The sequence below is a fragment of the Humulus lupulus genome, chromosome 8 (genome assembly GCF_963169125.1).
Source record: "Humulus lupulus chromosome 8, drHumLupu1.1, whole genome shotgun sequence".
NCBI lineage: Eukaryota > Viridiplantae > Streptophyta > Magnoliopsida > Rosales > Cannabaceae > Humulus > Humulus lupulus.
Genome location: NC_084800.1, coordinates 178,372,040 through 178,384,230, shown reverse-complemented (window position 1 = coordinate 178,384,230; position 12,191 = coordinate 178,372,040). Strand labels below are relative to the sequence as shown.

The 12,191-nt window shown below is 38.5% G+C and overlaps 1 protein-coding gene across 1 annotated transcript; it reads left to right on the top strand.

Moving 5' to 3' along the window:
* Positions 1-1,748: 1,748 nt before the first annotated feature.
* On the top strand, positions 1,749-5,601 carry LOC133798715 (uridine 5'-monophosphate synthase). Its single transcript, XM_062237166.1, has 6 exons — positions 1,749-2,704; positions 3,678-3,761; positions 4,051-4,133; positions 4,231-4,318; positions 4,411-4,665; positions 5,299-5,601. Exons 1-6 carry the CDS (start codon positions 1,928-1,930, stop codon positions 5,425-5,427), a joined length of 1,416 nt encoding a protein of 471 aa, XP_062093150.1. The 5' UTR covers positions 1,749-1,927; the 3' UTR covers positions 5,428-5,601.
* Positions 5,602-12,191: the final 6,590 nt, after the last annotated feature.

Genomic DNA, 12,191 nt, shown 5'->3' with positions numbered 1-12,191 from the left:
ATTACACGTTTTAAACTCACTTAGTAACAGCTCTAAGGAAGTAGGGCGTTACAGAAGGGTTTTCGAAAAAAAATTCAAGAACTGTTCTTGGTGTTCTTCAAGAACACCGAACACGAATCACCCAAAAAAGGACATCAAGAATCAAGTTTTTGCAAAATTAGAGGTCAATATACATAACCCATGCCTAGAACTACCCATAACAATAATTTATTTCCATATTCAAGCTACATGCATCAAACAAATCTAGGGATTTTTCCAAAAATCCACTTACGGCAACAATGAAGAATGTATAGAAAAAGAAATAATTTTTCGCACACAATGCCAAAACAAGAAAGGAAAAGCTGCGAAACTTACTTGTTGCAAGCTTGGGGAACGTGCTCGGAGTTGAGAAACGTCAGCAATGGGTGTCTAAGCACAGGCGAGTATGAGGAGCTTCAGAGCTTGGTTTGACTCTGGATGCTTGGTGTGTTTGAAGAATGAAGAGGGTAAAGTAGAAAAAGGAACGAAAACTTTTATTTATAGGCAAAGAAGAGTGTCCTCTCTCCTGCCAGAAATTAATGAAACTGCCCACTCAACACGTCGGCACGCTTGATAGTGCCACATCAACCAAAAAAATGCTACATCATCAATCATTTAGCTACCTATGACGGAATTTAATAAAAGTCTCATAGTTCAGTAACGTGCATATTTGGGGGGAGGGGGGGGGGGAGGATTTTTGACATCGCGAATCATTCAAAGGGTATGATCATATAGTGGTTATAGTTCGAGGGGCAAAAATATTATTTATTCAATACAATATTTATATTGAAATCTATTTAGTACGTGTAAATTTATTTTAATAAAATATAATAAATATGATTGTTATTTTGGTCTTTTAATATTTATCAGTACATTAATCATATAGTTTACCAAACACTCTTGCTACAACTTTTCTAACTCAAAACACTTTGTAAGTGTATTTTCTCACAACATAGTTACAACTGGTTTTCCCCACAGTTGTACTATACCAAACTTGCTTATATTTATATATAAAAAAAATGTAGATATATGAAAATAATAATAAATTAAGGGTTTATATATTTTTGAACTATGTGTTTTATCTCATTATATGTTTAGATCATATGTTTTAACAAATTATTTTTTGAATATTTGTAAAATAGTTCAAATAGAACTTTAAACCTGATTTTGATAAAAAAAAATTCGATTGAAATTACAAATAATTCATTAAACTAACAATTCATAATAAAAATAAAATAATTATGCTTAAAAAATGTATTGTTATATTCATCAAAATTAAGTTTAAGAGTCCTTTTGAATAATTTTACAAATATAGAGTTCAAAAATAAAACTTTTTAAATAAAGAATCCAAACCGTTAATAAAAAAAACTAAAGGTGAAAAAAAATATTATAAACTCATAGATTAATGATACGTGCACACTTCTACACCAAAACAATACTGTATTATTTAATGGGTCCTGGTTAAATTTTCTTGCCACGTCGATAAAAAGTGCCATTCTCTGGCCCATTTAACATTCTAAAACGAAACAAAAGTATACATCTCTAATGGTTCAGTTCCCCATTTTATCGGCTTCCTTCTTCCACAATGCATATTGTCCCACACAACCAATGAACCAATGAGATGGATGATCCATAACGAAAGACCTAACCCACCAAAAACATAAAGTAGCATCATTATCACAATCGAATTGGATTTTAATTCTATGATTGAAAAAAAAAAGTCCCCCATTGAAAATAAAATAAAAAGAATAAATAAATAAAATATTATAAATATCTAACTAGGTTATACAGCCACAACTAAAACTAGTAAGTGGGCGAGTGTGAAGTTCACTGAAAAAAAAAACAGCTTTTTTAATAGCAGATAGCCTCACTTTCTCGTTTAACACCACAACTTTCATCGCCGCCGTCAATGGAGTCTCTCATCCTGAAGCTCCACGAAATCTCAGCCGTTAAATTCGGCAACTTCAAGCTCAAGTCAGGTATCTACTCCCCTATTTACATAGACCTCCGCCTCATCGTCTCCTACCCTTCTCTTCTCCGCCAAATCTCCCAAACCCTAATCTCCTCAATCCCCTCCGCCACCCGCTTCGACCTCGTCTGCGGCGTACCCTACACCGCCCTCCCCATCGCCACCTGCGTCTCCGTCTCCAATGACATCCCCATGCTCATGCGCCGCAAGGAGGTCAAGGACTACGGCACCGCCAAGGCCATCGAGGGCCACTTCCAGGCCGACCAAATCTGCCTCATCATCGAGGACCTCGTCACCAGCGGCGCCTCCGTTCTCGAGACCGCTGCACCGCTCCGAGCTGCCGGGCTTAGCGTCACCGACGCCGTCGTTTTGATCGATCGGGAGCAGGGAGGGAGGGAGAATCTTGAGCAGAGCGGGATTCGATTGCACGCGATGATTAAACTGACTGAGATGGTTCGGGTTCTGAGAGAGAATGGGAAGCTCGGGGAGGATATGGAGGGTGTGGTTCTCAAGTTTTTGGAGGAGAATCGGAATGTGGCAGTGCCGAAAGTGGAGAAGCCGGTTAGGGTTAAGGATTTGGGATTCGAGGAGAGGGCCAAACTGGCGAAGAATCCTACCGGGAAAAGGCTGTTTCAGGTCATGGCGGAGAAGAAGAGCAATTTGTGTTTGGCCGCCGATGTGGGTACGGCCGCTGAGTTGCTCGATATTGCTGAAAAGGTTAGTGAGACATATTTAATAATCTTTCTCGAGAAAATTATTTTTCTTACGCACCAAACAGAAAAAGAAAAGAAAAGGAAAAGGTTATTACTGTTTGTGTGGCAATTTCGACTCCTCCTTTTCTTTTTCTTTTTCGAAATGGACTTTCGGCTTCTTTTTCAAATATAGCATTTTTTAGACGTTAGGATTGGTATTAAAAATAAGAATAAATCGCACGTGTGAGATGACAGACACATGTGTATTAGAATGTAGTGCGTGTAATTAACTGGTGTAGTAGTGTGAGTGTCCTTTACAAAAACAATATTATGAAAAAAAAAAATTTATGTATTTTATGATCCTAGTAATGTCGGCCAAATAAAATTTTGTTGGCGTGATTTTTGTTATTATTATTATACATATTCTGAAATTTGATACAGACAGTATATTTTTAAAAAAAAATATTTTGGATCCGTTCGTTAAAATTTTTTGTTTTTGAATTTTTTAAATACAACAATATAAATATTATTTTTTTTTTAAAAAATAAAAATATATTTGTTTAACTATTTTTTTTTAAAAACAAAAAATAATAAATTTGTTTGATAATTTTTATTTTTTAATTAAAATTTAAAAAAATAATAAGTAAAAGTAGCCTTATTAAACCCATTTTATGTTTAATTTTTAAATTTCGAATTAATTAAATAAAAAATTATTTTATTAAGGGTTACGAAATAGCCTTTATTAACTTTTTTTTTATTGTAAATTTTATATTTCAATATCTTGGCATTGGATGTGACTTTATAATATAAAAAGATGAATGACTCATCCGATTACATAATATTTTATTAAAATTGGTAATTGAACATAGGTCAGTTATATTTAAATTTATTTTATGCTAAAATTGATTTATATGTACAAAATAACAATTTCATTTTTGATACATCTAATATTATCTGAATTTGTTTGTTAAGTAACAAATTTGTTGAATTGAATGCAGGTTGGGCCTGAGATTTGCCTATTGAAAACCCATGTGGATATACTGCCTGATTTCACCCCAGATTTCGGATCAAAAATTCGCTCGGTATATTTCCAACATCTCACTTAATAAACCTCTTTTCTATTATAATATAATTACATAAATGCATGTATTTCATATTTTGTGAATTCGATGATGGATGCATTGTTAATGGCTTTATATTTGGCAACCTATGATGCTAACCATTTGTTTCCCATTGTAATTTCAACTCATTGAGCTGCTTTATGTGTTTGATCATGTACCATTTGACCACAACTGTTATCTATCACACATTAGGATTCTTATTGTTCTTCACTTAATTGTGTAAGCTGATTATTACTTTATCCCATTAAAGATTGCAGAAAAACATAATTTCTTAATCTTCGAAGATCGTAAATTCGCAGACATTGGCAACACAGTGACAATGCAGTATGAAGGGTGAGCTCAAATTCCTTCATTGTGTTCTTTTTCATGATTCTCTTCATTGCTTCTTTGGTCTTTGCCTGATATGTCATTTTTGTTATGATGCTGGCAGTGGTATCTTCCACATATTGGATTGGGCAGATATTACAAATGCCCACATAATCTCTGGTCCTGGGATAGTAGATGGACTGAAATTGAAGGTCTGAACTCATATTTATCAAGAGTTATCAACTCAACTGTTGCCTTAAAACGAGTCACTGCTAACCTTTAAATACTGTTGTGTTGTACGCAGGGTTTGCCTCGTGGTAGGGGTCTGTTGCTTCTTGCTGAAATGAGCTCAGCTGGTAACCTTGCCAAGGGAGACTACACAGCAGCAGCAGTGAAGATTGCAGAGGAGCATTCAGACTTTGTGATCGGATTCATTTCGGTAAATCCAGCATCATGGCCTGGTGCACCGATAAATCCGGTGTTTATTCAGGCAACCCCAGGAGTCCAGATGGTGAAAGGTGGCGATGATCTTGGACAGCAATATAACACTCCTCGCTCTGTAAGTCCCCATAACACAGAAATTTACTTACTATTATTGTGCTTTCATATGTTTGAAAGAAAAAAATTGGTATAGTTTCTTGAGAAGTATCAGAGTTTAACCTGTCTGAAAATTAGAGTAAGAGATATCATTTAACTGTAGTTTTGAAGCTATGCCCACCCTTTTCCAGTTTTACTGTATAATCTTGCTGCGACTCACAAGTCGGGCATACAATTTATTAAGAACTAGAGCTATGAAAGTGGTTAATTGACCAAGACGTTTGAATTTTGCTAATAGAAGTAAAAAAATGTATAAAGGATGCTTCTAAAATCATATTATATCTTGTATCCAATAGGGATAGTTTCAACAGTCATGTATGTAGTTTCTTCCTATAAAATCAGAAGTTCGAGTCATTTAAAATTTAGTTCTAAATAGTAAATATTGTAGGTTAAGCGGAAAGTTTTCGTTTTCAACAACAAAAAAAAAAAATCATAGATATATTTTTTTATTAAGACGTAAATGATGCCTTTAAAATCATGATATGTTGGATAGTTTAAATGATAAGCCATATGGTTTGAACTCGCAAAATTTAAGATTTAAGGGGAGTCTAGTTCTTATACATATATTCAGAGTTATTTGGTTGAACATTTTCAGGTAATTTATGATAGAGGTAGTGACATAATAATAGTGGGGCGTGGAATTATAAAGGCGGCAAACCCTGCTGAGGCAGCTCGTGAGTATCGTCTCCAAGGATGGGATGCATACTTGAATAAATGCAGTTGAAGAAGACGAGTTTACTTTTGACTTGACTTGAGAATGTGATTGTGATTTAGGCGGCCTAATGCCCCATCCTTCTGAGGTTTGAGTGCTTAATTTTCTTCTGATAACTTGGAACAGTCTCTGGTATTGAAAAAGCTTCTTCCTTAATAATAATGTCTTGAGTTTGGTTTTACCGAATTGAGATTTTTGGCCGGTTTGGTTTAGATATAATAAGCTAAAAAACAGCTTTTTCGATAAGGTTTAGGTCAAATGTGTGGTAACTTGAGTACTTTTATACGATTATTTATGACCAGCCTGTCATATTTAATGTCCCAGATATTAGGAGACCATTTATTTCGTGATTAGATCATATCATAGTATAAATGAGAATTATTTGTATTAAATGTAATAAATACATAAATCTGTGATTGATTCGTGCGTTTACCCAAACTTGTCCAAGAAATTTCTCTATAAATACTGAGAATATTGGACAGGAAAATTGAGGATTATTCTATAATACTGCCAAAATAGAGAAAGAAAAACAGTAATAATATAGACTCATGGACTAGGTGTATGTTAACCACTGAACCACGTAAAAAGATATGTGTTTATGAGAATTCATTTCTTATTTCGATTTATTATCAAGCACTAATAAACCTTGTTATTTTCTTAATTCATTGTTGGCGAAAAATTGCGTTAATAGTTTGGTGCTTTCATTGAGAGGTGAGATTAGTGCTCTCATCAAAATCTCAGTCAAATCTCATCATGGTAGTCACTTGCTCAATGCACAATAATGAGATAGAACAACCTGGTGGGCAGGAGGCCCCTCATACCGCTGTTTCAAACGAGCATGGCCCTGAAGTTCAACAACGTCCAGGAAAACAACCGGTGGGCCACGATGATACTGGGAGTTCGGTGTCATTACCACCGAATCCAAACCCAAACTACTTAACTGCAGTTGAATTGGAAAATATGCAGTTAAGAAGCCATCTTGCTAAGGCAAACATGCAAATTGAGGAGGTTTTGGCTTGGTTACCCACTCCTGCAACCGGTGTTAATGTTGAAAAGAGGCTAAGTGGATCTCATAAGTCCCACAGGAATAACCGATCCAAACCAAGTCGGTCAGTCAGAACTGCCACCCCAAGTTCTGTGCCTACAGCTCGAGATCGCCAAAATGCTCAACCTAGTGGCCCTCCTAGGGGTCATCAGCACATCAGTCGATCGGTTAGAAACGCGACCCCAAGTTCGGTGCCTTCGTCGCATGCGCCTGGGAATACCCATGGCAACCCACGAGGAGGGGCTGGAATAGGTTCACAGAGACAAAATGTTCCAGCCAACCCTCCCGCGTCACGATCGAATCGACAAGCGTAGAGAGCTAGAAATGATGGGGCAGAACAGATGCGGGCTAATTTAGTTCACCCTGATGGGATGAGGATTGCCTCACCAGTTAGGCATCCCCCGTCACCCATAAGACATCTGATGTTGCCTCGTCCTACACGGGACATTCATGCTTATGGAGACAGCAAAAGAAATCCTCCTCCGTCTACCCATACCTATGTTCCACAGACACATGTTGAAAATCCGGATCCTCGGCATCAACCACGAGCTGTGAGCTTCGCAATTGGAAGTTATTGGACTGAAAGTCGTCGAAGTGGCTCAAAGCCCTCGTTATGATCCACAGCCTGATCTACGTGATCGCCTAAATTCGCAGAGAAGAAATTCAGCTCGTGATGAAGGATTCGGTTACGCTCGTCAAGAGGGAGGTCCTTCTGAAGTACGTGATAACGGGAATGTCCCACAAAACCAAGCCCAAACTTGGAGGGACAACAACCCGCCAAACGCGTATGATAGGATGGGAGCTGTTGAACAGCCCCAGAATAACCTAGGGACCAAACCCTCCAAAGGCTAGCCCAGATGGAGGAGCTAATGAAGAAACTTCTATCAGAGAAAGAGAAAGATGAGTGTGACTCAGAGGATGAGCTCGAGCTTTTCGCCCCAAATATTGTTGCGGTCGCATATCCAGTGGGTTTCAGGATGCCACATTTGTCAAAGTTTGTCGGAGATGGGGACCCGTCTGATCACCTGAGGATGTTCAACACCATAATGATGGTCCACAACGTCGGGCCCGATCTAAGGTGCCTTATATTCCCCTTGACTCTGATTGGGCCAGCCAGACAGTGGTTCAAACAATACAAGAGGCATTCAATTAGCTTGTGGAAGAGTTTTTCCACTGATTTTAAGCGAGCATTCAGGGCTTCCCAAGCAGCTCGAATTAAGGCAGACTCATTGGCTAATGTAAAGCAGCAACCCGGTGAACTGTTGAAAGCATATCTAAGTAAGTTTGTCAATGTCGCTGAGCGAGCTAGAGATGACGACGAAAGCTCCAAGCTTATGGCAATGAGGACGGGAATTCTCGTTGGAGGCGACCTGTGACAAGAGTTACAGAGGAAATGAGTTAATACTGTGGACGAGTTCTTGACACGAGCTCAAAAATGGGTTAACTTGGAAGATGCACGAGTTTCTGTCACAGGAACCAGCTGTATCCCTGTCCAACCCGTTGGAGCGGTAACAGATGTTGCAGCTACGACTCAAACCATTGCCCAGAATAACCAAGGTGGAAATAATAAGAGGAAGGGAAATGGTGAGGGCGACCAGAGCAGAACAAAGAAAAACAAGTCCCTGGAGAAATTTAAACTGATCTACGCAACATATACCGATCTCATGGATACTAGAGAACGTATCTTCTTAGCTAATTCTACTCGCCTTCCATGGAAGAAATCAAAACCGTTAAAGAACCAAAGAGCGAAGAGAGATCCTTCAAAGTTTTGCCGATTCCACAATAATATCGGTCATAATACTGATGACTGTAGACAGCTAAAGGATGAGATCGAGACTCTCATGAGGGCGGGACCATTGGCCCAATACGCCCGGAATTGAGCGACTCCCAGTCAGCCTGCTGGACAAAATCCTCCGTCAGCTCCTGAGGCTCAAATGAATCAAGCCAGAGCTCAGGTAAATCATGACAATCCTCCTCTGATAACAGGAGGATATATAGCCGCCATTTCGAGAGGACCTCATATGGCAGGCACGAGCAGAGGTGCCCAGAAGAGGTACATCAACGAATTGAAGTCCCATAACAGAGTGGAGTTCGTCCCGGAACAACGGTTATCAAAGCAGTAGCGATTGGAGAAACAACCAATCATTTTTACAGAGGAAGATGCCAACCATGTCAAGTTCCCACATAACGATCCTCTGATCATAACTGTTTAGCTCGCCAACCGGAGAGTTTGGAGGATACTAGTAGACAACGGGAGTTCAGTGAATCTACTCTTTAGGTCCACCTTAGAAAAAATGGGATTGTCGATAACCGAGCTAAAGGCAACCTCAATGATTCTATATGAGTTTTCTGGTGAAGGGTCGGCTTCCATCGAAACGATCGAATTAGTGGTAACATTGCGTGAAGGTCCACGAACTGTCTCCAAGCTGCTTGAGTTTGTGGTCATCAATTGTCCAGCTGCATACAATGCGATTTTGGGCAGACCTGCGTTGATGGCGTTTGAAGCCATAACCTCCATCCGCCACCTAGCAATCAAATTCCCCTCATCTGCGGGAATATGCACCGTCAGAGGTGATCAGCTCATTGCCAGGGAATGCTATAACATTTCTATGAAGGGAAAATCACAACCTGGGCAGCAAGTAATGACCATAAGTGACGGAGGTGAGGAGTCCCAGGAAGTGGAAGTTGCTTGCGGGACGGAAGAACCTCAAGAAACAAAGGATAGTGATGTCGCCCCAAGTGATGATATCAACCCACAAATGAGCGAAGACAGGTCAGAGCTCCAAGCTATTGAGGAGCTCGAGGAAGTAAACATAGATCCCAAAGACTCTTCAAGAGTCATTAAGATTGGGAAAAATCTTGGTGACGAAAGGAAAAAGGAGCTAGTTAAATTTTTACAAGGGAATCTAGATGTTTTCGCCTAGTCGCATGAAGATATGGTGGGAATAAGCCCGAGTGTGATCATGCACACTCTAAACTTGGACAAAAGCGTGCCTGCAAAATCCCAAAAACAGAGACGTTTGGGAACAGTCCGAGCTGAAGCACTTGAGGAAGAAGTAGCTCGGCTATTAAAGTGTGGGTTTATTCGTGAAGCAAAATGTAATGCCCCAAAATCCCTAATGAGGTTTAATGGTTGGATTAGTAGGCCGGGAATACCATAATTGATTTATTATGTCATTAAATGATTATATGCATGTTTATGTGAATTATATTATCATATGATGTTAAATGCATGCATGTTGATCCATATTTCATGATAGGAGCATTTTGGTAATTTGGCTCGTTGAGGGCATAATTGTGTATTTTCGTGCATGTTGGTGAATTATTGATGAGGCCACATTATAATGTGGATTTGTTCAAGTTATTTGGCATGAGACGATCTTTTAATGCAAGTTAGCAGTTTGGTCATAACAGTGTTGATTTCGGGGCTCGGGGTGAGTCTCGGGGTAATTTGGTGATTAGAACATTACTGGGAATTTAAGGGTAATGGGATATGATATATTAACATTTGAGAATATTGGAAATAACGGGAATTGGAGAGCATTAGTTAAGATTAACGAGATAGGGGAAAAATGATGGTTTTACCCTTGGAAGCCTTTAAAGGACTTTAAATGACCTAGGGGCAATATTGTATTTTTACCTAAGGATAGATATAACCATTGAAGGCTGTAGAAACTTGTCAAAATAGAGTACGTTTTCTTCTTCTCCCGAGCACCATTTCTTCTCTTTTTCTCTTTGGATTTTTGAGCTTCATTTGAGGAATCAAACCTTGAGGGTCTAGGGTTGTGTTCCACCATTGAAGAGGGTTCTATACCGAGCTTGAGGTAAGTTTCTAGCCATTAAAACTCTTGTTTTGCTCTGTTTTTGTATTAGTTTTCAGCTGAGATTTTGAAGTGGATAGTTGGGGATTCAATGAGGTTTTTGGCAAAGATTGACTAGGTTTTGATGCCTAGGACTTGTATATATGGTTTTGGGGTTCTTTTGTGAGTTTGGGTGAAGTTTAGAATCAATTCATGAAGGTTGGAAATGGAGAAGTCGAAGGAGGGAAAAACCAGGGTTGAAAACCTTGGTTGTAGCGCTACAGCTCTAGCCAGGGGCCATTCAACTCTGCTTGTGGCGCTGGGGCACTAGGGGGGGGGGGGGGGGGGCAGCGCTACAACGCTACCCTGCTTTTCCATATTCCTATTTTGAGCACTTTTGAGGGTTTTTGGCTCGGGATTTCAATTCCTAAGGCTCGGGATCGAATCTACTAGCCGTTTGGGTACGATTCGAGGTCCCGGGAGTGAGGTTTAGGTCATGAACCTTTCATTGCTCATTTTCATTGATGGAGGTTATATTTGGTTATGACTAAGTGACCGCTAAGGAATCAAAGGGATCGATCGTTCTTGAGGGTCGTTCTTTTATTAATTCTCGCTCGAACTAGAGGTAAGAAAACTGTACCTTATATGTGACATGCATGGTTATTATTGATGTAATGCCCCAAAATACCTAATGTGGTTTAATGGTTGGATTAGTAGGCCGGGAGGGTCATAATTGATTTATTATGCCATTAAATTGTTATATGCATGTTTGTGTGAATTATATTATAATATGATGTTAAATGCATGCATGTGGGTCCACATTTCGTGACAGGGGTATTTTGGTAATTTGGCCCATTGAGGGCGTAATTGTATATTTGTATGCATGTTGGTGATATATTGTTGAGGCCACATTATAATGTGGATTTGTTCGAGCTATTCGGCATGAGACGATCTTTGAAAGTTAAGTAGCAGTTTAGTCATAACAGGATTAGGTTCGAGGCTCGAGGTGAGTCTCGAGGTGAGTCTCGGGATGATTAAATGATTAGAACGTTGCCGGGAATATAAGGGTAACGAGATTTGAATTATTGGTATTTGGGAATATCGGGAATAGCGAGAATTGGAGAGCGTTAATTATGATTAACGAAATAGGTTGGAAATGGCGATTTTACCCTTGGGGAGATTTTAGAAGCTTTAAATGACCTAGGAGTATTAAGGTCATTTGGCTTGGGATATATATGTTTTTGGTTGGCTGTAGAAACATATAGAACAAAACAGAGCCCTCACTTCTTCTTCACGTCATCACCTTCTCTCTATCTTCATTTGAAGTTTTGGTCCCAAATTGAAGAATCAAGCTAGGAAATCACAGCTTGGGGGTGAACTCCAAAAATTAACACGCAAGTATACGCGGTCCAATCAAGTAACATATGATAAGTGAAGTGTCGATCTCACGAAGACTGCTATTAATTACCAATAATTAACCTCTAATTCTAATTGATTTAATTAATAATTTCAGATTTATAAATAAAATAATTATTACTAAAAATTAATAAAACTATTAAGCACTTAAAGAAATGCAGAGATGAAATTTGATTTAATTCAATGGATGCAAAAGTTAGGGCTTTAGTTTCATTAACCATCCACTTATGATTTCTAACCAATTCTCAATATTTCTTAATTCTATTGTGGTAGCAGATTACAATTATATATTATAGTCTTGTTAGGATCCATAATTCTCTACAATATACTATTTCCTACATCTCTGTGGTAAATCAATATATTGCAGGCTTTAAACACATAATCTCTAAACTACACAATTCATAGAAGTACTTTCGTCTAATATAAAATTGTGATTATTTACCTATAGCATAATTATCCTTCTCTTTTCAGAGTATAGGTTAAAATCATATAAACATGTAAATGATGATCAAACA